Source organism: Cinclus cinclus, chromosome 11 (genome assembly GCF_963662255.1).
Source record: "Cinclus cinclus chromosome 11, bCinCin1.1, whole genome shotgun sequence".
Taxonomy (NCBI): Eukaryota; Metazoa; Chordata; class Aves; order Passeriformes; family Cinclidae; genus Cinclus; species Cinclus cinclus.
In genome coordinates this window covers 1,091,121-1,118,766 of record NC_085056.1, presented here as the reverse complement: position 1 = coordinate 1,118,766, position 27,646 = coordinate 1,091,121, and the positions used below count along the sequence as shown (strand labels likewise).

General features: G+C 52.6%; 2 protein-coding genes across 3 annotated transcripts in view; one reads left to right on the top strand and one right to left on the bottom strand.

The window, feature by feature from the left end:
- FANCA (FA complementation group A) overlaps positions 1-16,274 on the bottom strand; it is a 32,184-nt gene extending 15,910 nt beyond the window's left edge. The window contains exons 1-21 of one of the 2 annotated variants that reach the window (XM_062500248.1): positions 16,235-16,274; positions 15,800-15,909; positions 14,831-14,903; positions 14,536-14,678; positions 14,138-14,233; positions 12,549-12,622; positions 11,450-11,562; positions 10,800-10,882; positions 10,344-10,377; positions 8,045-8,111; positions 7,291-7,403; positions 6,589-6,665; positions 5,995-6,136; positions 5,344-5,477; positions 3,902-4,012; positions 3,420-3,515; positions 3,269-3,328; positions 2,446-2,534; positions 1,946-2,006; positions 1,805-1,854; positions 694-770 (exon numbers count right to left, since the gene is read on the bottom strand). In XM_062500248.1, the coding sequence (XP_062356232.1) occupies positions 694-770; positions 1,805-1,854; positions 1,946-2,006; positions 2,446-2,534; positions 3,269-3,328; positions 3,420-3,515; positions 3,902-4,012; positions 5,344-5,477; positions 5,995-6,136; positions 6,589-6,665; positions 7,291-7,403; positions 8,045-8,111; positions 10,344-10,377; positions 10,800-10,882; positions 11,450-11,562; positions 12,549-12,622; positions 14,138-14,233; positions 14,536-14,678; positions 14,831-14,903; positions 15,800-15,909; positions 16,235-16,274 (1,843 nt within the window). The remainder of the gene's footprint in view (positions 1-693; positions 771-1,804; positions 1,855-1,945; positions 2,007-2,445; positions 2,535-3,268; positions 3,329-3,419; positions 3,516-3,901; positions 4,013-5,343; positions 5,478-5,994; positions 6,137-6,588; positions 6,666-7,290; positions 7,404-8,044; positions 8,112-10,343; positions 10,378-10,799; positions 10,883-11,449; positions 11,563-12,548; positions 12,623-14,137; positions 14,234-14,535; positions 14,679-14,830; positions 14,904-15,799; positions 15,910-16,234) is intronic. The other variant, XM_062500249.1, reaches the window with a different exon arrangement.
- Positions 16,275-20,324: 4,050 nt separating this feature from the next.
- SPIRE2 (spire type actin nucleation factor 2) lies at positions 20,325-26,849 on the top strand. The gene is made up of 15 exons (XM_062500101.1): positions 20,325-20,538; positions 23,333-23,370; positions 23,550-23,909; positions 24,170-24,250; positions 24,330-24,494; positions 24,577-24,663; positions 24,773-24,881; positions 24,955-25,124; positions 25,206-25,356; positions 25,470-25,603; positions 25,838-25,972; positions 26,058-26,125; positions 26,225-26,252; positions 26,438-26,553; positions 26,633-26,849. Exons 1-15 carry the CDS (start codon positions 20,325-20,327, stop codon positions 26,847-26,849), a joined length of 2,073 nt encoding a protein of 690 aa, XP_062356085.1.
- The last annotated feature ends 797 nt before the right edge of the window (positions 26,850-27,646 follow it).

Genomic DNA, 27,646 nt, shown 5'->3' with positions numbered 1-27,646 from the left:
TGGATCAGTAACTTATCCCCAGCATGCTCTGGGAACCATCTCTGCTCCCCAGCCTGACCTTTTCATTGTGTGTAAACCATTGGAAGGTGTGTTTGAAACACACACTTGCTGACAGAGACAGCAGAACTCATTAAATACCCTCATTAAATATCCATAACCCTGCCCCAGTAAAGCTGCAGTGATGGGACCCGAAATCACCTCCCACTCCAACCCCTATAAATCAGGAGCTGCAATCCCTTTCCCAGCCCCTCCTGCTCTCCCAGATCTCCCTAATCCCCTCTTTAAAGAGGATGCCAGCAGTTCAGACAGCACAAGTGTCATTGCACAAGGGATCAGCACAGCAGGCTCCCAGCACAGCAGATTCCCAGCCCGGGCTGAGCAGCTCAGGCTGCAAACGCTGATTCATGGAAAGGTCTTGGAGGTGGAATTCAGCCAGCTCAGGCATCATCTGCAGCCTCAGCACAGCACAGGGCTCCCAGGGACTGCAAAAATCCCACCCAAGCAGGGCTGGCAGAAAAAGTCATTGCAGGAGTAAGAATTTGACACCTCAATACAACACAAAGGACACAACACTCACTCACGTGGATTAAACACCTATTCAGCCATAAATCTTTGAAAATTTTCAATTCACGAGGGCAGCAGTAGAAAATTAACATTTCATATTGATCCATAAGTAAATGCTGTATTTTTTACCTTGTAACACCTTCTCTTTCATAGCATGACAGGCTTGCAGGTATGTGGAGTACAGGTTTGAAGGTATTTTATCAGCTCTGTGAAAAAGAAGAGATTTATTATCCTGCATAACCACAAACTGCAGCTTTATTAAATAAGCACAAACAACAGCCCTTCCATGAAATGTAATTAGAGGGACTCTGAAGCATAAAGAGCATCTGAAGCATTTTTTAATCATCTGACATGAGGGGCAGAGTTTTCTACCCAAGGCTTTCTCAGCAAGCATTGCACACATGTAGCACACACAAACCCAACACTGTATATGTTATTAATTAATGTTTTAATGCCCATTTCATATCTAGTTGATGTCCAAGATCCCAAAAGAGTGCGAGCTGTGAGATGCAGCATTCACAGCTATAAAACGTGAACGTGCTGAGCCCAAGGTGTGACCTCCTCTCTGCAGGGCAGGCACTCACTGCTTCATCCCACAGGGCTCCCCAGAACTCAGCTGCTTCTCTTACAACTTCAATTTCACTAAATGATACAGCCTTTAATTTTAGACCCAGACTGGAATGACAAGGCAGGGCCAAGCACCTCATTTGCAGGCAGTGTTGTAAACATTCTTCCTTCATGAGAGGTTACAGAGGAACTACTGGATGTAAACTAAAGCTGTTCCTACAGTGCAGAAAAGCACTTTTAAACATGCATGCAGGGCAAGCTTGAGAGGAGCTCTGTCCTCCTGGGGCATCAACCTGGTGCCCCCTGAGCATTAACAGACATTTAAGCCTCATATTTTACTCCCCCCCTTATCCCCTCCCAAAAGGGAGCTCATATTCCTTGAGAAATTTTATATTCAGCTGTATCCTTCAAGATTTGCATAAAAATGTACCTGGCCTGGAGCCAGAGGGACTCCTAAATAATGATTTCACAGTGGTCAGAGGATTAATTACAGAGCTGAGGACTACACAGATAAGCTCCTCCACAAACAACCTGCAAGCCACAGACCTGGGCCACCAAGCCCTGCCAAGAGGTTGGTTGTAACCAAGGTGTCAAAGCCTCTGATAATCTGATAACAAATGTCCCAAAAATAAAGCCCAGCAGCACAGAAAACAACACTGGGATGACTGAATACCTCTTTAAGGAGTCTATAAAAGCCATGCGTCCATCTGGGGTTTTAGGGAGCTGCAAGAGAGGAAAAGGCAGGTGAGGGACAAATTATCTGTGTACAAACACACAGCTAATGGGAGGGGCAGAGAAAAAGCCAAATACTGACCACACGGGGCCTGAGCAAAGCTGGAAGGAACCAGGAAGTGTAATATGGTCGTCTGAAAATGCTGAGAAAATAAACAGAGCAAAGTATTAACAATGCCAAAGGTCCAAAGTACCATCTCCACACCTCAGGAGTTAATTTGGTTCCTGCAAATGCAAAATGTTCATGGTAACAAGAATAACCACAGACAAACCAGGTTCAGATGAGCCAGTGGTTTTAAATTTCTTTTGTTTTGACTTCTTTTGCACAGGGCAATGTGCCTTTTCACTCTCCCCACAAATGTCCTCTGTTAAGATGATTTTTCAGGAAGTGGGAAGAACTTCCCCAAATCTCCCTTGCTCACATCCTCACTTTTTCTCATTTCCTTATTTTGATTCAGACCTGGCTTTTACAATTATCATTGTTGTTGTTGTTATTATTACTATTATTATTATTATTATTATTATTATTATTATTATTATTATTAATGCTAAACCCAGAAGGAACTGAAAAGCACACAGTACCTGGCTTCTATCACAGAGGTTGGGATCTTCCTTGTGTTTTCAAATATCTGAAGGGCCTTTTCAACATCACGGAGTGCCTGGGCTTGGGGCTGCCTCACACCAGGAATGAGACAAAGATGTGAGAAATTGACAGTGATGATAAACTTACCTTTTCTGTTCCGAATTTGCTTTATGGTGATTCTATTTTAATTGTACATGTGGAATTAAGACACATCATCTCCACTTCCAGCCTGTGCCTGCAGGCAGAGGCATTGACACCCCAGGTTTCTCTTGCTTGAGTTGTAAGATACCTCAAGCTACAACAAGTTTCTCAACTGAAAACCAGATCAGACTTGGAAAAATTAAATTAAATCTTTGCTTACGTCTATGAGTTCATCACAGGATTTGGTTTCTTGTATTATATTCAGATACCCTGCCTCCAGCCTGTATTTCATGCAATCATGTGAGGACTCTTCCTCTGATCAAAATATAGGAAGGAATAATAAAGCCAAACACTTCCTTATCAATTACTGTTGTTACCCAAAAAATGTATCATGAACCACAGTGTGAAGCTGCAGAGTGTAGATTCCATCCCCAAGCTTCCTTTGAATATCCACACTTTAGCCCCACACCACAGAGATGGAGTGCTCCAAGATACCTATAAAATGTGACTCCCATTTTTATGAAAACTGGGGAGATCCTGTATTTATGGCCACTAAATCCCTCTGGCTTGAAGCTGGAGACTTGGCAGCACATTCAGCTTTGGAATGGCAGGGAGGTTGATAACCTCAGAGCTTTTCCAGAGAAAAGCTGATGAGAAAACTGGGAGACAGGGCAGCAGTACCTGCACAGCCTCATCGGTGGCAGAAAGGTCTTCGTAGAGCCCCATGTCTTCTATGGCCACCTGTGTGAGGTCAGAGGTGCAGGTGGTCACACACAGCAGGGCTTGACAGATCCACCAAGAATTCTACTCAAAAGAGACAATCTTTCCTGACCTTGAGGTCGGCCAGACGGGTTTTAGCCAGAGTGATGTACTCCAAGAGCAGGGACCGGTGTCTGGTGGGCACAAAAGGTGGGTACATGATGTGCACCTGAAACGTGAAAATCACAACAAGATCTGCCATTGTTACAGGAAATCCAGGTAAAATTCTAACTAATTATTTCTGACTAATGCTCACCTCAAATATTCCCCAAAGAAGGCATTATTGCTTGGTTAAGGATCAATCATTTTCATGGCTACTGACATAATTTTTACCAACAACTAAGAAACAAATTCAGTGAAGTGCTTAAACTTAATTCCATTAAAGAAATTCTTCCCATCAATAAAATAATATTGTCCTTCCTTATTTCAGGAAGAAAAGGGCTTGAATAATGAACCAGAAAAAATGCAATTACTATAACAACATTCAAAGGCACAAGGACAGTCACTCTGGGGCAGTTCTGGACCTGAAAATCTTCTCTGCCAGGACCTTCTCACCTTCAGGTATGGTGCAGTTTCAAAGGGCACCAGCTCTGACAGGAACTCGAACAGGAAGACCAGGGATTTCTTACTGCTCCCATGCTGGCCACCAGCATTCCCAAAGGAAGCCTGAAACAGGTGAAAATGGCAAGACAGACTTTCAGTGTGGAGAGAATCCTCATCCAAGCCATGCCACAACTGAGCACACCAACCCCAAACATCCCATTTCTGCCAGGAGAATCCTCCTGGAGAAAAGTCTCCAGAGAGAGTTTATAGAATTATGGAATGGTTTGGGTGGGTGGGACCTTAAAGACTACCTAGATCCAGTCCCCTGCCACACATTCCACTGGCTCCAAGCCCTATCCAACCTGACCTTGGACATCTCCAGGGATCCAGGGCAGCCACAGCTGCTCTGGGAATTCCATCCCAGCCCCTCCTCACTCTCTCAGGGAACAATTATTTCCCAATATCCCATCTATCCCTGCCCTCTGGCAGTGGGAAGCCATCCCCTGTGTCCTGTCCCTCCATCCCTTGTCCCCAGTCCCTCTCCAGCTCTCCTTGAGCCCCTTTAGGCACTGGAAGAGGCTTTAAGATCCCCCTGGAGCCTTCTCTTCTCCAGTGAACACCCCCAGCTCTTCCAGCCTGGCTCCAGAGCAGAGGGGCTCCCTTGGATCATGCTGACTTACACAAGTCTCTGTGGAAGTTTGATGTCATCAGAACACTTAAACAAGGCAACTTTGAGATGCACCAAAAGATTGAGATTCATGAGGGAACCACAAATCTGCAGGTTTCTACACAGGTTTATCTGGGCATTCTAAGGAAAATAACCAGTCTGAGACTACAGAGAACACAACCAGTTTACCTTCTGATACCTCCTGAACACTCTATCAGCCAAAGCTGAGCTCAGATTTGCAAACTCATACAAAGGAATTTCCAGGTTGAATTTACATGGAGATTTGCATCCCTAAAATACCCACCTGTTTAGAGTTAAAAGGAACAACCAATTACCTGTAAGGTCAAACACAGTAATTACAGCTGCATGCAAACCTCCAGGAAACAGGAATGCTTCCTCTGCCATAACCCCCAACTTATGCAATAACAACAGTGTTGCTTATCAAGATACTGAAATCCATCCAAGATGATGATAATAACAGGAATTACATGTCTGCATTCCTAGCAAATAACTACAACAGGAGAGGTGGACTTAAAAGATTAAAGGAGGGAAAACCAGGGAAAACCAAATAAATTCATTCTTTGCAGACACAAAGGCAGTAATAAATATGCAATCATTCCTAATATCAGTACAATCACTTGTAGGTTTATTTTTTTTCTTCCCCTTTCTCATTCCTGGTTAGCCTTGTTGCAGACAGGATTTCTCCATGCAGCAGAACATTCCTTATGCACACGTTGCCTCACACAATTAAAACAAAGCTCACCAGTCAGGCCTCACTTAGTCCCACCTTAAACCACTCAGAGTAAGGCATGAAGACAGCAGGGCCCTCCAGAGCAGCCTGACGAGCGATCAGGAACACAGTGATCATATTTTCCATGTCATAATTCCCAAAGGCCTTTAGCAGGAGATGGCTCAGTAGATCTAGGAACATAAAACAGTAACCTCACACTTTGCTCCTGACAACAGTGCTGTACTTTCTGCAGTAAATGAAGACAAATATCTGTGATAAAACATAAGGCAGGACATGTATTCCAGCCTGGAGAACCTCTGGGGTCTGATTTTACTTTTTTATGCACTTTCAACAGTCCAACACACTTGAATTCCCTGCAGGGAGTCCAGCTGTGGGATAATTAGTAAGGAATTCTCACAAACAAGCTCTGCTAGCAAAGGTGAGCTAGAACTAAGGTTGAGTAACCATTACGCCAATTAATAATGAAGGTAATTATCAAACAACCACCCTGGGCTGTACACAAAGCTTGAGAAGTGGCAGGCACGAGGCCTGGCATTCACATTATCTTGGACATGGAAAGCCTGAGTGCAAAAGCAGATGTGCTGCTGCTCTTTTCCATGTAGGAACTCCAGACAGCCCCTGTGGATGAATCCCCTGCTCCCCAGCCCAACAGCACGGGCACATTCCAGGCTGGCTGTGCCCACCTACCCTTGAAGAGCTGCTCAGCCTCAGCCTGGCACACCACCAGTGTGGACACACAGGACAGGACGTGCTGCCAGTTCACCTCGTGGGTCTCCAGGACTTGCTGCAGCTGGCAGATGGATTCCTTCACACCGAATGCCACCAGCAGCTGGAGGAGTGATTGCAATTCCTGTCAGCTAGGACATACAGCCACAAAGAAAGGGGCATACAGGCAAGATTGACAGGCTTTTCTGTGACTTTTTCAAGCTATCCTGCAGCTTTTGGATCAGCTTCCAAGGCCCAAATATCAGCCTGGACTAGAACCAGCACCAGCTACAGCAAACAAAAAAACTCCAACTCTTTCAGAACCCATGTCATATTCTGTACCAGTGAACATTCATATCTCCAATCAGCATCTTTGCTCTCATTCAGAGCTTTGCACTAGCAAAAAACACTGTAGTTCTTTTCCTTCATGCTTCCTCCTCCCTGAGTTTCTGGCGATTGGTTTGGACTCTGAACCGGGATAATGTTGCACTGATTTCCAATAATCTGATTTCAGGTATTTCAGTGGATATAAACCCAACAAAATGAAGTTCTCTAAGTGACACCAGGCAGACGTACCTTGCGGTACAGAGCCGTGAGCAGGGGACAAGTCCTGGTAAAGCTCCACTCCTTCTGCATCTGTATGGCATCAGACACTGCACCCACAAAAACAAAACTTCAGCAGAAGGTTTTAAAATACACCCAAAACACCTAAGTTTCCCTTGTGCAGCCATTAAAAACTGCCCAGTGGAATTCTGTCTCCCATTTGGCTTTGGAACATGGGCTGAGGCACAGGGACTGGGCCATTCCATTATGGCACTGTCACCCCAGTGCTGGTTTTATGATCACACGTGCGTAGGTTGATGTGGCACATACACAGAGAATCAGCAAGGAATCAGCTTTTCCCTCATTAACCTCTTTCATGAGGGAGCCAGCAATGACACAGCTCTCCCACACAACAGACAAGCAGCTCCAGATCACAGCTCATGGGGATTTTATCAGAGATTTCATAGCTCAAACATATTTCTTCCTAAAAACATCAAGCTTCGCAATTACTGACCTAGGATTAGAAACTTCCTACCCAAAATTTTGTCCTGAACTATGACCCTCAGATGACGTTTTTTTGCCTGATTTGGCACCCTGCTTATACAGACCCCAAAGAGCTGAGAAGCCTGGAGGTTGCTCCTGCTCTGGGTCCTCCAGACTAGGCCCCATTCAGTGTGGGACAGAGCTCTGGACACCCCTGGAGACACCTGGAGACCTGTCCCTGCCCATTCCCACCTTTCAGCACAGGGTTGTAGGTGAGAACCTCAGTCAGGGTGTGCCTGAAAAACTGCTTCAAGGAATCCGGATGAACCACACTTCCATAAAGTGACATGTTGAAGACATTCAGCCTGCAGAGGAAAAGGAAATACCAGAAACAATGTCAGCCAGGTGATCAGCCAGGTACTGATTAAATATGATTAGCCAGCTGCTGATGAAATAGGAACAACCAGGTGCAGCTTAGGGTGAATAACTGATTTTTATTCTACATCAATCTTCTCAAATTGCCACAAATATATATACTTTTCGGTATATATTTAAAAAAACCAAACAACTAACGATAACTCAACACTATGTAGCCACCAGATTTGTGAGTCTAAGATGTATCCCTGCACGGGGCTGAAGGTGATATGCACAAAGCAGTTAAATAAAACAAATTTGGAACCAGGAATTGGAAATTACTTCACCTTCCAGGTGTTTCTGCTCAGAAGCAGTGAGAAAACTTAATGGAGAATTTTTGGTATGACAAGAGGGAAGTCCAGGGTTGGCTCCAGCACTTCCAGAACCCACTTTCCTACCTGGCCCTTACCTTTTTTACAAGCACTTTTGTCAGCACATATTTTATTAGAGGAGAATACCAAGCACAAGCAGCACTGGGAGGGGTGGGAGGAGTGTAAATAAGTAAAAAACACCCCACAACATTCCTCCTATTTCAGTAAGAAGTGCAACAGTGGATAAAAACCTCCTCCTGTAAGTTTGAAATGTTTCTTACCAGAAATTCACAGCTCGCACCATGGAAACATCTTCCTGCTTCTCTTTACCAACAGCATCAAGTACCCCTGGACCCCAAAACACACAAAAACCCAGTGAGAAAAGAACCATCACACCAAACCCCACAAGGGAACTAACAGGAATGAGCAATTTGTGGCCCTTTACAAAGGTGACCCTGCTGGAGAAATGTGAGAAGCCATTCAGAAGCACTAAATTCTTACCAGATTTTCTCCAAAGTGACACAGAGACTCAGAAACTATTACCACTGACCTTGAACCAATTTAAAAGCATTCCCAAGAACATGCTAGTAATGAAGCCGTCTAAAAATGCATATAAATCAGTATTTCATTTCCAAACCCTACCCTGATGCATCTGTGAGCGTGAGCATCTTGAAGCCTGTCTGGAGGCAGGGATTTGCACAAGCTGAATTAACCACCCTGCAAACCACAAAGAGCAGGGCTGAGTTTGTAATGTTCCATTTGCATAGCAGGAATTCCTTTAAAAAAGCTCATTTTGCCCCAGAACGACCGGGTAGAGATCAAACAGGTTGGCAGCTTGCTCAGCGCCGTTGTCTTGACGATCAGCCCACACCACTCTGAGCCCACAGACTGGGAAACCCTTTGCTTTGCAGTCTGCTGCAGCAGCACTTCTGCTTTGTGCCACCCTGCCTTGAAAACCCTCCTCTTTCAACTGATAAAGGAGCTTGGTTTGTGTATTTAAATCATTTCACCAAGAAAAAAACCCTGAAAGAAAATTTACTGAGCAGGGGCAGTGAACCAGAGAACCAGAGTCCCTCACACGCCACCACAGCTTTAGCAACACTCTCTTCTCCTGCTGAGGAATACTTTAAGGTTAAGTAGGGGAGAATAAAGCAAAGAAGATAAACTCAGCTTATCTTCAGGAACAGCAGTTCAACACTGCCAGATCATTACATTGCTCCCATGCTACTCCCAGCCTGTCCTTCTCCTCCTGTGAAGGTCTTCAGTAACAGGGAACTCTTTTACATTGAAAATCCTAATGTTCTCCAAAGATCAATGAAGTGAGACCCCCTCAAAGGTGACCCAAAAGTATGGACTAATAAAATATCTTCTATAAATAAACCTCATGTAATGCATTTTGCAGGCACACAGACTGCAAGTGTGGCAGTGCAGGCTGCGCAAACGGGAAGGGCAAATGAAGAGCAGGATGCAGACTCCTGTCTGCCTGCCAACAGCCTGCTCCTCCTCCTCTAAAATCCCTACTCCTCTGCTGAGAAGGGCTGGTTTTCAACTGCTAAAGGGCCACCTGAGATGGGATTCATACATATTAAATAATAAAGCACTTCTCTAGCAGCTTTCCCTTTTTAGGAGGACTCACAAGGTCCGTGAGGCATTTCTGTGTACAGACAGTGCTCCCTGTGAGACCTGGGAGGGATGGGGCTGGCAGTGCCCACAGGGATGGAGGGAAATTGCCATGGCCTGGGATGGGGTCATCTTACAGCACAAAAAGCAGCAGCCTCTGCAGCAGGAAATGTGCAGCAAGGAAAGCAGGGAAAGCAGTCACTAAGGAGACAGGAGTGACAGGAGCTGCACAGTCAGGTGACACCAGCCAGGGGTGTGGGACACAGAACGTGACAACAGCAGGCACAGCATCTCCCCGTGAGGATCAGCTGTGCCAGAGGACAAAAATAACCCCCGTGTGAATGTGTTTAGTCTTTGTGCGTCAGGATTTCCTGGTAAATCAGGCACTGCTGCGTTGAGCCCTCAGCAGAGGCACCAGGGCAGCTCAGGCCAGGGCAGGCACATTGCAGTTCATGAACACTGGTGTTTAAAGACTACACACCTACACTAGATGTCTTTGCTCAGCACAAAAATAGAGGTTTCAGAAAACATTAGCCAGCAAATCCAAACGGTGAGTCAGCAAAATCGCTCAACACTGTCAATTCAAAGTTTCATTTACTAGGCAGAAAAAATAAATCTAAGCAGCAAAGCTGATCCTGGCCTAACCTCTGTGCTCCACCTGCTTCCAAGCAAACCTGTTAAAAAATCAGGAAACGGGGTGAGGTATCTACAGGATATTACAGCTGGGAGCAAAGAAAAAAGTAGCAAGAAAGGCAAGAAATTATCTGCAGTGTCTGGAGTTAGTTTAGAACAACAGAGAAAGCAGAGGCAAATAAAATCAGTGACATAAATATTATACACAACAGCACAGACAAAGCAGCCAGGCAAAGGATTTCTCCTTAGGGATTCAGCAGTGAACAAGGAATAGAAGTCTTGGAAACAGCAGTGGCTGCACAAAGCTGAGATGACAGCAATACTTACATGCCAGCATTCTCTGCAAGACAGCACGGCAGATCTGTTCAAAATTGACAAATTAAGGGATTTAGAGTTTTTAAGAGCTGCAGTTCAATGCAGAAAAAGTAAATTGACTCAAAGAGTTTTTGTCCCTCTTAAAACTTCAGTTTGACCTTAGGCTCTTCAATAGAACAGATAAAATGGACAGAAGGGCAGCATTTTTCAACCTTACAGCATTACATGACTCATATTCAAATGGAACACCCAAGCAATCCAGGTGAAAGGAAGTTTAAAAACCCCATGATGTGCCCCCTTGGAGCAATTCTCAATTCTGGTTTCACCATGTCCTCCACTCCAGCACCTGTAGCACCACCCTCTCCTTGCAGCTCCAAGCTCTGAATTATTTGTAACCAGCGAGAGTCAGAGATTAATGGAATTGCTTTATTAATGTACCACTTGAAACCAGGTTAATTTTGTCCTTACGTGGGCAGCCTTCTGGAATTCCACCTTCCTTCCCAGCTCTGAAGCCTGCTCAAAGCCATTCTGAAGAAACACGATGGCAAAGTCTGCAAATCAAGAAAGAATTGGTGTTCCAGCATCCCCTTTGCACACAGGTCACCTGCTCCTTCCCCTCCCACCTGTCCCAAGAGTCTCTGAAAAGCCTGCACTCAGCAGGAATCATTTGTTTCCTTGGAGTAAAAATTATTTCCAGGAAAAAGAATCCAAAACTTCAAGGATTATAAAGTCTACAGAACTTGCAGTTATGCTCCACCACCTCTGCAGAATTCAGAGGGGCTGTACTTGATCAGCTGCACTGGTCCACACTCAGATACTGGAGGGATTCTTTCCTAAATAAACTAAGAAAATAAATAACAGAAATTGCCAGGGGGGAAATGGAGCTCTGAAACATTTCTGGCCCAAAATCTCCCTGAGACTTTGCAGAGTGTCACAGTGCCAGTGTATCATCCCTGAACCATGCCCCTCACAACTACATTTGAGTTACCATACCTCCAAGGGATGGAAAAATTCAAACCATTTATTTTTTAGAGGGAGAAAATTTGCAAAAACTGCCAAACATATAAAAAATATATCCCCCAGAGAAATGAGGTGAGGAAACACAGAGTGAGCCTTGCCTGAGAGAAGGTGATGTGCCAGCTCTGTGTCCTCACAGGGGACATCCCCAACCTGCTCACAGAGGCCACAGAGGCTGCTGCAGAGCCACTCCACTGCTGCTGGTCCTGCTGGGCTCCTGCAATACACAAAAGCACCTTCAGTTCAATCCCTCCTGCTTTCTGTAAGGCTTGGCTTTCTCCACCACCATTCTCTGGGCCCGGGAGAGAGCCACCTGTGCACTCTGCCCTAAGTATGTCACTTCATTTATTTAATTTGGGCCAGTTCATTTGCTTTACAAACAGTTGCTTTTTATATTATTTGCTTTATAATAAGATCCTGCAGCACACACACAAAGGAAAAGTGTGTGAAAATGTGCATCCAAATACTTCCTCTTGTCTGACACGGAAGTGTTTCTGTTAGAAGAATTTCAGTTCAAATTTCTAAAGCACTTGGATTAAAATGCTACAAAAAAAAGAAATTAAATTCTTAATCTATGCCTTTGGTTCCCTCAAACTGCTTTCATTGTGAACAGACAAGTAAACCAATATCAGAAGCCTAAAAGATCACTGGGACATTCCTTTGACACAATAAGGAGACGACCTGAACTTCACAAATGGGGGAGTTGCTAGCTCAGTATCATGGAATAATGGAATGGGTTGGGTTCAAAAGGACCTTAATGTTCATCTTGTTTCACACCCTGTTTGGGCAGGGACACCTTCCACTAGATCAGGTTGCTCCAAGCCCTACCTAGCTTGGTCTTAGACACTTGTTGGGGGCAAAACCAAAAATTCGTAGACTAACAATTCTCTGGAGATTAATTCTGACAGACCAAAAAAAGTGTAAGATTTTGTGAAGATGGAGGCACCCACCTTCTGCAGAGCAAGACTTCCTGCAATCCAGCTGGTGGACACCACAGAGGAGCTACCACACCTAAACTGGGCTAATTACCCCAGAATAACCAACCCCCAAACCCACAGCACCTCCTAAATCCTGCTAATCTGATCCCTTGACAGCACCTGACTATATCCTCAGTCCAGAATACTCATGACTAATCCCTGATTATGTTTCAATAGGCTTTAGGAGATCAGCTACATCTGCAAAGCCCCAGAGCCCACTCACCTCTCCAGCAGCTCTGACAGGCCAGTGATGTCCCTGCTGTGCAGGTGCCACACGACTTCCAGCACCGGGGGCTCCTAAGGAGATGTCACCATCAGGTCACAGTCTGCACTGTGCATTTAACATTTGGCTATTGCAAATGAAAAAATTTGGCTATTGCACATGAAAAATAAAGCTGGATTCTGTTTATTCCAACTCTCCAGAAGTGGTTAACATTTCAAATTGACAACACAGGAAATACCTGGTGATGAAAGATTATATTCCCTGGAAATTTTGGCTGGTTTAGGGTTGTAGACGAGTAATGAATATATTAATCTTTTCCCTCTGGAATAATGTTGGTTCCACACACTTAAAGGAGCAGGGATATCCCAGGAAACAGGTAACACAACTGAGTTTCAGGTCTTGTCAGTGCAGATCCAGATCCAGATCAGAGAATTGTCTTTTAGTCTATTAACTATTTATTAGTCTCTGAGGAACAAGGTTGCCACTCTCAAGTCCATATCCCAATAGAGATGGGATTGCAGGAGACTACAGGGAGAGACTCTGCAATCATCCAGGCAGAAAGTCTGATGGACACAAAGGAAACGTGAACAAAATTCTGCACCAGCATCACTCCTGTGTGGATCAACTTGCTGCCCTGTAACATCCCTTCCAGCTCCTGCCCAGAACAGCACACCCAGGAGAGTCCTGAGCCAGCAAAACAGCACTGTAGGATGCACCTGGCAGGGAAAAGGTGCAGTAGCAGCAGCTTCTGATCATTACAGGCAGAACCAACAACTTCACAAAACCTTCCCACCTTGAGAAGGAAGAGGCATTTGGGGGCCTTGGGCACAGGGAAAAGCCAAAGCCCCAGCAGCTTTCTGCAATGGCCAGCAGCTGCCTCACAGCCTGACCCCAAACTCGCCCACATACTTTGTCTTTGCAACCTAATTCTTACTGTAACACCTTCAGTTACAGAGTTATCTCTCACTTATCCCTAAGTCTGCCCCAGGACCAGGAGATCTTAATCAGCCTGTGAAACAGACAGGTTCTATTTTCAGCTCAGGAATGGGTATTTGAGACCAGGGCACAGCCCTTTATCTGGGCAGATCAACCTTTTCCTCCTTTCCCATGAGAGCAGTGAGGAATCAGAACTGTCCCACTCATAAAAAGCCCTCAACTCCACTCACAGCACCACCTGTCTCCACAAAATACACCCAAATGAAATGAAGACATCCCATTTGTGAGGCAGCACAAGCTGTTATCTGCTATCTGGTTTCTTTCTCTGTGACCTCACTTTGTCTTATCACCATTCCCAGGTAAATAAAGTGGACAACCAGGATGCCAAAGACACTTGGAATATTGCTGGCAAAACACATGAAGAGCTCTGGGACTGTGTCAAGAGCAAATCTCACTACTGAGACAAGGAAGTTCCCACTGAACTTGCTCTAAAATTAACAAAACAACCAAAAAAAACCCCCACCATCTGTAATTCAGCTCATGCTTTTGGAAGGTCAGGAAAACCAGTCATTCTCAGGAATTCAGAGATGCCACATCCCATGGATGAAACCTCATGGCCTGTAAGACCACAATGTTTCTCCATGAGTTCTCACCTTCATTTTCCACATTTCCTGGCAGAAGAGGGAGCGACAGAACATGTTGTTTGCCAGCAAATCCTTCACAGTCTCAAGCAAGCAGGACAATCTCTTCTGGCATCACCCCAGAAATGAAGCAGAAATAATTCCCTTTGTGAATAACACATTCTCAGAAAAACAATTTGTTGCTTTGCCCTGTTTGTTGCTTTTTAAAGTTTCAAATTATGGAGAGAATTCAAGGCAAAGACCTAAACTTCTCTTCTTATATATCTTGTACTTCTGCAAGTAAATCCAACAGCTCAGTGAACAACTGTCCACTTGCATTTGGGGCTTAATCAGAGCAGATAAACTGGGCTTAAAGCCAAACCTAACAGTGCTGTTTTGTTGAGAAATTAAAGACAAAGCTTTCCCCTTACTCTCTGGTCAGAGTTCAGCAGTGGGACTCCTGAGGGGCTGCCAGAATCCTGGCAGATCCGCTCCACGTTGGCAATGGCATTTTTGGCTGCCAAGGTCGCTGTGGGCACACCCAGTTTTGAGGCCTGTTCCTGCAGCACAGAGACTAAACAAAACAGCAAAGCAGAAGACTGTCATCACCAGGCAAGGAATAAGACCAGAACAATGAAAAGAAAGTAAAACTGGGGTTGCACATAAAGGCAAAAATTCAGTATTGAGGAAGAGTTCTTCCCCACATCTGGCCTGGTAGATGCTCACCTATAAATGACTCTGGTGACACTCCCTGGTGCTCTGCCCCACTCTGCACACCTGGCTTGGCTAAATCTCCCACCTGCAAGTCAAAAAATACCATAAAACTCTTAGACATCTGTCACACATGTTTACAAACCTATCCCTGCACTGCTGGAGCAAATTAAGTAAAATTAACATGGAGCTCCCACACGGGAATGGAAAAGCACAGATTTCACCTTACCAGAAACATGTGTTTCATTATTGTCAGTTTATGCAGAAAAAATTAGATACGGGTCAAAGTTTCTCATCCCCGGGGACCAAATAACTCAGCAGCAGCACCAGGAGCAGAATTTCTATAATCCTTGTCTTTCAAGTCCTTTCTGTGAAGTCATGAGGCCATGAATATTTGATGAAACATGTCCAAGTGTTGGATTATTTTCAAGTTAAATTCCCCTTTTTCTTTTTATAAAGGGAAATATTCTCTAGAGAAAGACAGATACTGAACTATGGGAGATATTTGCATTGATCCTGAGCTATGGGAGATATTTGCACTATCTGTTACAGCTGTGAAATCAGTGCATCAGGAGGGGGAGAATGTGGCCAAATCGCAGCAGTGGCTCAAGATAAGGCTGTCATGAAGTCACATCAGTCAGAGATGGTTGGTAATTCAGAGAAAAGCCAAGTCTCTCCTGAACTGTCTTCCCTAGATTCACAAGAAGTCAGATCTGACTCGAAGGAAAATGTACTGGATTTCCCTTTGTTGCAAATCCAAATCATGCCTAACCATTTTTAACCTGTAAAACATTGATGGAAAAGGAATAACCATCTCATTTCTGCAACAGAGAGCTTTTAAATTCATCTTACTGCTGTTGGTTTTCCTTTCCACGCATCATGGAAATCTGCATTCCTGGGACATTGACTCCACGGCCAGGGGCACCCACCTCCAGATGGGATCTCCCAACCAAGCCAGGACACCCTGAAATGTCCCGTTCCTACCTCCAGGAGGAGGTCAGCCAGGTTCTGGTGGTGATCCAGCAGCCGCAGAGCCGCTTCCTGGAGCTCCGCTTCGCTCCTAAAGGGGCTTTTCCGCGTCCTGGCTCTCCCTGCTGAGAAGTTTGGGTTTATTGACCAGGGTGTTCCCAGAGCACCCCGACATCACCTCCCGCTCCTGCTGCTGGTGTATGAGGGCAGAGCGGGGCTGTGAGGAAAATATACGGGACGTGCGGGCAGATGTTGTGTACCGGGGCACGGAGGCTTTTAGGAAGGCCAAGGAGAAACGGGACACGGGGGCAGAGAGGGGGGTGTGTGCAGGTTAGAGAAGGGTTTTACGAAGGCAGAAGGCGGGACATTCATGCCCCCGTCCCCTCCGCTGTCCCCGCGGGGAGCGCCCAGCGCGGTGCTCGCCCCAGGGCCGCCTCAGCCCACACGTACCGAGCAGGTCCCGCCAGCTCCTCCCGCCCGCGCCCGCCATCGCGGCCGCCGCTTCCCGCCACGCGAGCCCGCGCCGCCATTGGCTGGAAGGGAAGAGGGGCGGGGTCTCGCCCACCGCGCCGCCTCTGCCCATTGGTTGGAAGCGCGGTGTGGTCCCGCCCCCGCTGCCCTCTCGGTAGTGGCGAGGCTGGGAGCTGCCATGTTGGGAAGGGCGGCGGGAGCGGGACACGGAGGGATGTGGGGACAGACGGGGCGTCGGGCACGCTGAGGGGAGCCGCTCCGCACTGCTTGTGAGCTCGGAGTGTGTGGGACACAGCGCTTTGATCCTGAGAGTTCTGAGCGGTGAGGATGCTGCTGACCCTGGAAGCGAAAGGTTTGTGCTGAAAGGGAGGGACCTTAAAGCTCATCTCGTTCCACCCCCTGCCATGGGCAGGGACATTTTCCACTATTCCAGGTTGCTCCAAGCCCCAGTGTCCAACCAGGCCTTGGACACTTCCAGGGATCCAGGGGCAACCACAGCTGCTCTGGGCACCCTGTGCCAGGGCCTGCCCACCCTCACAGCCAGGAATTCCCTCTCAATATCCCATCTAACCTGCCCTCTGGCAGTGGGAAGCCATTCCCCCTTGTCCTGGCGCTCCAGGCCCTTGTCCAAAACCCCTCTCCCTCTTTTTCCTCAGATCTCTTTAGGTCCAGAATGTCTGTAAAGTCTCACAGGGTGGAGAGCAGAATTCCCAGAGGCATTTTCCCCTCTGGTCTGATCCTTCCTGATGATGGACCGCTGTTGTTGGGCATCATGGCTTGGAGCAGCAGTGGTGGTTCTTTATGGAAAGATGAAGTCCCCAGGGTGTGTCCAGCATCAGGAAGCAGCTCCTGCTGGGATTGGCTGTGGATGGGTTATTGCAGTGCTGGCCCGGCAGGGTGTGAGTCAGCAGGACATGATGCCAGGAGCCTGCAGATCGCATGGACAGTACCATGGGATCCCACTGAGTCTGGAAATTCTCGCCACAGTCACTTTCCTGAGTTGTTGTAACCCCCAGTGCCATCTGCAAGTTTGGATCAGCCCTAGATTTTGGGGGGTGTGTGAGGGGGGGTCTGAGCAGCCACAGATTTTGGGATCCCCCGTCATGACTGACCCCAGCAGGCATCCAGCTGGGAGCTTGGCATTTCAAAGTGCTCCTGGAATTTATCCCCAGGGTCCTTGCAATGCCTTCAAGGTCTTCAGCGAGTTTCCAAGGGTGACCTTAAGGTTCTCGTGGTGTCCACAAGGTCCCCAGGGTGTCCCTGAGTGAGGTTCCCCAAGGGTGTTTCAAACGTATTTACAGTGGTCACACATGTCTCCAGGGTGTCTCTCAGAATGTCCCCCCTCAAACTCTGGTCATATCCGAGGCCAGCATACAGCAGGAGCAAACTGCCCAGTAAAATGCTCCCTCCTTCTATATTCCCAGTTTATTGCAGCTTATTGGAGCTTATGTTCCCAGTTTATTGGAGGGAAAGCAGGAGAGGCACATCCAGCCCACAGGTGCTCCTCTAAGGCTTTGTAAGGATTTCTTTTTTTGCATGTGAGAGCTGAAACCCGTGGGAATGGATTAGCCACGAGGAAACAGGGGCATAACCCTGCTGCAGGTGGCTGGGGAAGGGCTCTGTGTGCCCTCCATCCCAGCAACCTGCTTCCACACTGCAGGACCCAGGAATTCCAACCCTCCCATGGTGCTCTGACACCATTTCCCAAACGCTCCATCTTTCTTTTCCCCCTATTTCATTCGACTTTAATTCAGTTTCTCTAATCCACACACACGCTTGGCTTCTGTTTGAGTTTTCCATGCCGGTAGCTTTTAATTACACCATGATTCTGTATTAATTACAGATTTACCCAAAGCAAAGGGCTCCGTGCTTTATCATGCAAATGCCTTCCCATGAATCCTGCAGGGTGGGTTTTCCTTCAAACGCCGCACGTCCTCCCTCTCCCATCCCCGACGGTGCCGCCCCGGCTGTGTCCAGAGGCGCTGGAAAGCTGGCAGGCGGCGCGGCACTGCACGGCACGGCACGGCCCTGCTCCGGTGGGCAGCATGGGCGGCTTTCCTCCCGGCTCCAAAGGGTCTGATTCCAGGGTAAACGGGTCATTCAGACCTCTCAGTTCAGACTCACATGTTGTGTTCCGGGGCTGCAGCTGTGCAGGATCCCGTGTGGATCCAGCTGCACATGAAGCTGGCACCGTGCTCCTAACTCCCCATGACATGGTCCCACCCACCCATGGTGCATTTCAGCATTCCTGGAGGTGCACGGACACCTTGAATCACCTCTATCCCTTCTCCCCTTTCCCAAACCCCAGGGCACCATGCAGGGCTGTGTTTCTCAGTATCCTAGCTCCCTTATCCCAGTTTCTTCTCCAAAAATGATGCTGATACTGTTCAGGTTCTCTGGGATGGATGCTGAAGGGTTTGTCTGCTCCATCCCAGGCTCTTTGACAGATGTGTCCAGCCCTGGAGCAGTTCTTTGGCCACGTGGGACAGATGAGCAGCCATGTGTCAGCTCTGTCCCTGTCCCAGCATTTCTCTGGGATCGATCCCAGTTTATGCTCATTGGTTAATGGAGCTGAGACAGGGTTTTATTCTCCTTCCATCATGGAAATGGGAAGCTCATAATGACAAAGAGTTTTCATTTGTTCCCTCTGACCTTTTCTATGCACTGGTTGTCCTTTCTGCTCTGTCAGGACAATCCTGCCCTCCCCGTGTGTCTGAAGGGACCAGCTGGTGTCCAAAGGTGATCCAGCTCTCATGTCAGTCTTTCCCAGGGGCTGCGGGATGCCAACCCCACACACAATATTCCCGTGGGATATTGTCTCCCTAGAGACTCTAGCTCATCCTGGCACCTTCACCCAGCTCCTGCTGCTCCCAGCCATGCCCAAACCACACTCTGGCATCTGGAATTCTTGTCCTTCCCTCCAGGAAGTTTTCCTGTCCCAGCCTGGCCCCTTCCCTGTGCCAGCTCCTCATCCCAGCCAAGTGCCCCAGGGCTCTCCCAGCACCCCACAAGGCAGGTGCCGCGTGGCTGGAGTCGCCGTGGGCGCTGGCATCCTGTGCTCCTGCCCTGATTCCTGCTCAAGTGTCCCCAGGTGACCCTGCTGCCAAAGCCAGCGTGTCCCTGCCTATGCTGCCCCACATGTGGCATGTGGGCTCAGTGGGGCAAGAGCCCGGGCTGGGCCTGAGCCATGCACCATGGCCACCCTGCTGCTCTTGGGGCACAGGGGGTGTCTTGTGTCCCTCAGGGGTGTCACCCAGTGCTGCTCCGCACCCATGCTGGGCACTGCCCCCCATCACACGCCCCACAGTCCATATCCTGTGCCCTGTGCCTGGCTGTGTGCCCTGAACCTTGCACTCTGCACCCACTTACCCCAGTGCAACCACTCCCTGCTGCCAGCCCTGCAGCCTGGGTGGGCCGGAGCAGGCCGAGGTGTGCTGTGCCACACTGTGCTGTACCGTGTCATGTACATGCCAAGCCATGCCATCGGTACTGAGCTGTTATGTATTGTGCCGAGTTGTGCCATGCTACTGAGCTCTGATGTGCCCTGCTGAGCCATGCGAAGCTGAGCTGTGCCATGCCATGCCAAGCCAAGCTATGCCATTCTGAGCCCTACCATACTGTACCGAGCCGAGTTATGCCATGCCACACTCTACTGGCCCATCCCATTCTGTCCCAAGCTGTGCCAAACAATACCGAGCCGTGCTGTAACGTGCCGTGTCACACCGCGCCATGCCCGACTGTACCGAGCTCACCGCGGTGTGCAGTGCCGTGCCGTACCGTTACTGTACTGTACCGTACCGTACCGTACCGTACCGTACCGTACCGTCCCGAGCTGCCCGGTGCCCCCGGGCGCGGCCGTGGCCCCTCCCGGCCGGTGCCGGTGCCGGGGCGGGGTCTATCCCACCGCCCCTCCCCTCCCCTTCGTGGCCCCGCCCCCGGCGCGCGCCCAGCGCTGCGGGATGGGCAGACGGGAGTGGGCGTGGTTTTTTGGGGCGTGGTCCCGCGCGGCCTCGCCCCGTCTCCCCCGCCCTGCGCGCCCCGCCCGCGCTCGGCGGTGCGGGATGGGGCGATGGCGCGGGCGGGCGCGGGGCCGCCGCGGGAGCTGTCCCTGGAGGAGGTGCTGAAGTGCTACGAGCAGCCGCTGAACGAGGAGCAGGCCTGGGCGCTCTGCTTCCAAGGCTGCCGCGCCGCCGCCGCCGCCCCCGTCGCCCCCGCGCCGCTCCGCACCGCCGACATCCGCCTCCGCGCCGACGGCTCCCTCCGCCTGCCCGCCCCGCCGCACGGTGAGGGCCGCCGCCGCCGGGGGGGCGGGAGCGGGCGGCGCCCGCGCGGGGTGGGGGGGGACGGGACGGCACCGCCAAGCGAGGCTTACCGGGGTTTACCGGAGTTTGCGGGCACCAGGACTTGCTGAGGCTTATCGGGGGGCACCGGGGCTTGCAGGCACCGGGAGCGGGGCACCAGGGTTTGCCGGCACTGGGAATTATCGGCACCGCGGGAGCGGAGCCCCTGGGTTTACCAAGGTTTAGCGGCGCTTACCGGCACCGACACCCGGGACACCGGGACCTACTGCTACTGAGGCTTATCGTAGCTTACCGACACTGGAGCGGGGCACCGGGGCTTACCGGCACCGAAAGCGAGGCACCGGGAGCGGGGCACCGGAGCTTACGGGCACTGGGACCTGGCACCGGAGCTTTCTTGCTCCGGAGCTTAGCAGCACAAGGAACAGGGAACTGGGTCTTACCGGCATGGGGGCACCAGAGCTTACCGGCACCAGGGTTAACTAGCACCGGGATCCGGGATATCGGGACTTACCGGCACCGGGGCTTGCTGGCACCAGGAGTGAGGCGCTGGGATTTACCCGCACCGGTGCTTGCTGGCACCGGGAACAGCACACGGTGCTTGCTGGCACCGGGACTTCTCGGCACCGGCACCCGGGGCATCGGAACTTACCAGCACAAAGAGCGGGGGCCTGGGACTTACCGGCACTGGGATTTACCGGCACCGGCAGGGGGTGCTGCACCAGCGTCGGGGACGCGGAGGGTATCGGCAGCGGGGAGGGGGCACCCGCAGAGGCCCCGACGGGAAGAACCGGTACCGGAGCGGCAGATGGGCAGGAGAAGTGGCACCGGAGATGGGGGCAGGCACCGAGGCCCCGGCAGCAGGGGAGCAGTGCGGGGGGTCACCAGAGAGTCTGAGGACAGGAAAAGGGGCCGAACCCAGCACCGGGGAGCAGGAAGGTGGCACCGGAGGGATGAGGGTGAGCCCCAAGGACTCGCCCTGGCAAGGGGGACTGACACCAGCATGGTATCGGTGGAAGGGGTGGCCTGAGGCCTGGGGGAAGGGGTAGGCTGGTGACTTGGGGGTCTGGGACTGGTCTGGCACTGGTACTGGCACCAACAAGGTCACCAGCACTGGGTGTCCCAGGTGACCCGGTGAGGCTGGAGCCAGGTGTGGGTGTTTGCATGGTCCTGGCACCCACTATGGGGCTGCAGGACACACAGCAAGATGGATGGACGCATGAACACCCACATGGCACATCCACGGGCACCCGTCACCCACATCTGCACTGCAAGGGACCTTGTCCCCCACTCCAAGCCCTGGGAGTGGCACACGGGACAGCCCCATCCCTGACCTTTGGCCTCCCAGCCATCCATCCTTCCATAGGTGGCTTGCACTGCCAGGTATGGCTGTGACGGTTCCAGAGTGGCACCAGGCTGGCTGCCAGCAGTGACACCGGTGGCTCAATGCCATGAGGAGCACTTGGAGCACAGCCAACACCTCCACCTGTCTCGCCCCACAGTGAGGCCACCAGGGATGGCACCTGGTGTTGTGGGGTCACTGCATGGCCTTGCTCACAGGGGGCAGGAACACTGTTGGTCACTGTGTGTCCTCAGTGCAGGTGGCTTCATGCCCAGGGCAGGGACACACACAGGCATGGCACGTGCCCGTGGCAGCTGGGCAAGGCGTGGTCACACCGGCTCCACCGGTCCTGCATGGGAATGGCCCCACACCCTTCCTTGAGCCACACAGGGCTGGAGCTGGTGTCACCTGCCAGTGCCACCTCCCGTTCCCAGGTTGTTTCTGTGCCAACCTGAGCCATCTCCCCAGGGATGAAACAGTGAAGCCTTCACAGTGAAGCCTGAGGCTGGGAGTGCTCTGCGCGCCTCTGGGTGCCACTGCAGGTGGTAGCACCAGCCTAGCACGTGCCTTTGCAGCTCTGCCAGGGCACAGGACTGGATCTGGGCTGGGTGAGCCAGCAGCACCCTCTAGAACTGCTCCTGGCCCCCATCCTATGGGAATTCCCCCCTCAGCTGTGCCCCAGTGGCTGGTAGGAGCTGCTGGAACCCACCAGGTGGCATTCTAGGGGCTGGCACTGCAGTGGGAGCCAGGCACAGTCCAGGACATGGTTTGTTGATGGGCTTGTGTGTGGTACCGTGGCAGGGCCACCACTCCTGCTGGCTTTCCTGTCCACTCCTGGCTTGCACACGGCTGGCACATGGCTGGCAGACAACTGGCACATCCTGGTGGCTGCCGCATTGATCAGTTCAATGCGGATCTAATGATGAGGGAAGCTGAGCAGGGAGCCCTGGGGACACTGCAGAAGCCACTCTTACTCCTTTTCCTGCAGCTGCCAGGAAGGTTCAAGCTGCCCACAAGCATGTCCTGTGCTCCCCGTATGCTCCAGCCGTGGCTGCCAGTCCACACACTGCTGGTGCCCACACTGCCAGTGCCCACATCCCGGAGGGGTGTAGGGGGCATCTCCACATGGATGCAGAGCTCTCAGCTCCCTCCAGCCCTGGAGGTGAGGGGTACACGGATGCTTTTGCCCCCTCAATGTGCCCTTTGGGAGGCTGTGCCAGCACTGCACGATAGCAGGGTTCCCACTGTCCCTTGGAGCCATGCCATGGGACCAGGACAGCACAGGATGAGCCAGGGAAGGGATCCCAGCTTGGGGAGGAGCAGCTGGGGATGTGAGCAGCTCAGAGTGGGGGCCTCATGGCTGGAGTGGGTGGGTACCACATGTCTAGGTGATGCGGGGTCACGGGTACCAGTGCTGACTCTGCCCTCCTCCCCCAGACCTGCCCGTGCTGCTGACACCTTCCACCGAAGCCCAGGTACGTGGGGGCCACTGACCTGCCCCGTCTGCCATCACAGACCGGTGTGGGCTGGGCACGGCCTCCTGTCCCCTCGCCCGGGGGTCACAGGTCCTGGGACGGGACCTAGCACCAAGGAGGGAGCGGGAACAGCTGGTGTCACGGTGCATGCGGTCCCCAGCCGGTGCTGTCCCCCGCAGATGGTGCAGTCGCTGGGCTTTGCCGTGTACCGGGCGCTGGACTGGGGACTGGACGAGAACGAGGAGCGGGAGCTGAGCCCGCGCCTGGAGCAGCTCATCGACCTGATGACCAACAGCGACTCCGAGGACAGCGGCTGCGCCACGGCCGATGAGGGCTATGGAGGGCAGGATGAGGAGGAGGAGGGGGGCGAGGGGCCGCCTCGCTCCGTGCGCACCTTCGGGCAGGCCATGCGCTGCTGTGCCGCCCGCCTGGCCGATCCCGCCGGCGCCCCCGCGCACTACCAGGCTGTCTGCCGCGCCCTCTTCGCAGAAACAGTGGAGCTCATGGCCTTCCTTGCCAAAATCCGCGATGCCAAGGAGGTGAGCATGGGCGCATGCTGGCACCACGGCCCTGCTGGGGAAACCACCTGCAGTGACAAGGGACTGGGGGGGAGGCTGCTGTGCCTCCTCTGCCCATCCCCACCACAGCTGCTGGTGCCGGTGTACAGCCTCTCCCAGACTGCTATGCAGGCTGGGAATCAGGAATTGGGGTACACCTCAGTGCTGCAGCCCCATGGCACAGTGCTGGTTGGACCTTCAGTATCACCAGAACAGGGTGACAGCATCTTGTGCCTCAACAGCTACTGCAGAAGCTGAAGGAAGATGATGAAGAGGAGGAGCGGCCAGCAGCAGAGCTGGGCAACCTGCGCAACACAGACTGGGTACAGCAGCATGGCCGGGCAGGGGGGCTGTGCTGGGGTCGGGTGGGTGCTGATGCTGTGACTGTGTGTCCCCCCCCAGGCCCGGCTGTGGGTGCAGCTGATGCGGGAGCTGCGGCACGGTGTGAAGCTGAAGAAGGTGCAGGAGAAGCAGTTCAACCCTCTGCCCACTGAGTACCAGCTCACACCCTTCGAGATGCTCATGCAGGACATCCGTGCCCGCAACTACAAGCTCCGCAAGGTCATGGTGAGTGTGGCCACCATGCCAGCCCCTCACCCTACATCGTGCCACCCTCCAGCAGGAAGCACTGACCCCCTTCCCTCCCCAGGTGGATGGAGACATCCCCCCCCGGGTGAAGAAAGATGCCCACGAGCTCATACTTGACTTCATCCGCTCCCGGCCCCCCCTGAAGCAGGTGAGTGCCAGCACTGGGCCACTTACCTGGCATGACAGTGTTGGTGGGTCACATGGGTGCCATCCCTGAGCCACAGCGACAGCTGAGGTCCCATGTGTGCATCCCACAGGCATCAGAGCGGCGGCTGCGGCCGCTGCCCCAGAAGCAGAGGACACTCCATGAGAAGATCCTGGAGGAGATCAGGCAGGAGCGGAAGCTCCGGCCCGTGGAGCAGAAAGGTATGAGTGTCCCCTCCCTGCTGCGCTGTCACCTGTGTGTCCATGTCACGGCACTGAGCCCATCCCTCTACAGGATACAGCTCCTTGCCCTGCATACCACATGCCTGTGCCGGCCGCCTGGGCTCCAGCTCCTGCCTCGACCTGTCCCGGTGCCCAGCCAGCACCGTGCCTGCACGCCCACGGCCACGCGTCCTGCTCAAGGCTCCCACCCTTGCCGAGATGGAGGAGATGAACTTCTCTGAGGCAAGGGAGAACCTGCAGATGTGGGGAGACATGGGGGTGTGCCAGGGTGCCCTTGGTGACATGGTGCCCATGGCCTTGCAGGACGAAGACTCTCCGGCCACAGAGGTGCCACTGAAGCGGGATCGCTCCTTCTCAGAGCAGGACCTGGCACAGCTGCAGAGCCAGCTGGGGGGTGACCAGGCTGTGCCCCAGGACCCAGAGCCGTTGCAGCCCGAGCCCCGACCCCGTTCAGGTGCTGCCAGGGATCCCCATGTCCCTTTCCCCAGTGGGTCTGTGCCATGCCTTTCAGCCATGGTGGCACAGGGTGACATGGCGTTGCCATGGCCTCCCTGTCCCTCCCTGCAGGCTCCGTCCCCGCCAGCTGCCACCCGCTGCCAGATGGCCCAGCAGTGCCCCGGGCTGCCCTCGGTGCTGTGGAGGAGAGGCCAGAGGATGGATCCAGCACTACCCCTGCCAGCAGCTCCAAGCACCTCTGGCTGGTGGGTTCTGGGGACACCAGCTGGGAACACTGGGGCTGGGGAAACCAGGCAAGCATCATGGGCACGTGGCAGCCTGGCATGAGGACACATGGTGGCTGGAGGATCCTCATGCCAGAGAGACTCTGCCCATGCCAGGGATGCTCTGCCCATGTTTGAAGGCTCTGCCCTGGCACAGGAGTGCTCTGGATCATACCCTGTGCCACAGTCTAGTGTGATATCCCACCTGTCCCACAGGAGTTCAGCCACCCTGTGGAGAGCCTGGCCCTGACCGTGGAGGAGATGATCAATGTGCGCAGGGTGCTGGTCAAGGCTGAGATGGAGAAGTTCCTGCAGAGCAAGGAGCTGTACAGCAGCCTGCGGAGGGGGAAGGTGGGAATGGGGACAGAGGGCTGGAGGAACTGGGGGCCATGTGTCCCCACCTACCCACCCCCAGCTCACCCTGCTCTGCCTACAGGTCTGCTGCTGCTGCAGGGCCAAGTTTCCTCTCTTCTCCTGGCCCACGTCGTGTTTCTTCTGCAAGCGGTGAGCGCTGTGCCACACTGTGCTGTGTCACTGGGCTGGGTGGGCAGCAGCAGGGTCCCCACAATGACCCCTCTCACCGACCTCTCTCTGTGTCCCCAGGTCTGTCTGTAGCTCCTGCAGCCTAAAGGTAAGGGACTGGCTCTGGGAAGCACATGTGTGTTCCTGTCCCATCCCACTCCACTGCTGTCCTGCCTTGTCACTGCACCTATTTCTGACCCATCCCCATCCCAGTGTGCCCTATCCCTATCCCAACCCTGTCCTATCCCATCCCTGTCCCTGCTCCATCCCGCCCTGACTCCTGCATTCCGGCAGATGAAGATGCCTTCCAAGAAGCTGGCTCACATCCCCGTCTACGCGCTGGGCTTCGAGAGCCTGCCAGGCTCGCTGCTGCCCAAGGCCCCGCCGCTGCGCCGGAGGGAGCCCTTCCAGTGAGTCCCTGAGCCTTCCCCCCCCCGCGCCCTCTTCCTCCTCCCCCGGCAGGGGCTGACGGGGTGCCCTGTGCCACAGCTCGCTCTCGGGGCCGTGCTGGCGCCGGGTGGAGGAGGAATTCCCGCACATCTACGCCCAGGGCTCGGTCCTGCGCGACGTCTGCTCTGACTGCGCCGGCTTCGTCACCGACGTGGTCAGCTCCAGCCGCCGCAGCGTGGCCGTCCTCAACGCCAGCGCCGCGTCCCGGCGCCACGCCAAGGCTCGCTCCCTCTACAGCGACGCGTGGCTCAAGTGAAGGGCCGGGAGCCCCGGTGATGGTCGCCACGGGGGTGCCGGTCACCCCGGCACAGCCCCCCGATGTACATATATACATAGGATGGATACACACAGCTTCTATATTTATATACATTATGGACCAGGAGTCAAAAGGACCCGTTCCCGCTGTCCCTGCCATCCCCTTCTGTCCCTGCCACCAGCTCCCGAGGGGATGGATCCTGCCGTGGGAGACATGCAGCCCCCGGGAAGACGGATCCCGCTGCGGGGCAGCTCTTCAGGAAAGGATCCTGCTGTGGGACACCCACAGCCCCTGCGTTCGCCCCCCGGCCCCGCTTCTGTGCCAAGCCCTGGCTGTGCCGGGGTGCCCGGTGCCTGGGGCTGGCATGGCTGTTCTGTATGTCCCCTCCATAATAAACCCGCTGGGCTGCCCTGGGGCCGCGTGGTTGCTCCTGAGTGCCTGAGTGGATGGGGGAGCGGGGTGAAGGGTGCTGCGGGGTGTAAGAGGATCGGGGATGGGGGCACTCCATTTCATAGCGCACATCTTCCACCGCCATCCCTCTCCTCCCCAGGGCTGTGCTCACCCGTGACCCCACACACCACCGTGGGAACACCCCTGTCGCCATTCCCAAGCCCCCCTCCCCACTCCGTGCGCGCCCAGCCCAGCCCTCGGTCGCCACCCGTGTCCCGGGGCCGTTCCCGTTCCCACGCTCCCGGTTCCGGGATGTTTCTCACGCGCGGAGCGGGACGGAGCTCGCCGGACGCAGGGGGCGTGACCTCATCAGCATCAGCCAATGGATGCGCGCGGTGGTGATGGGC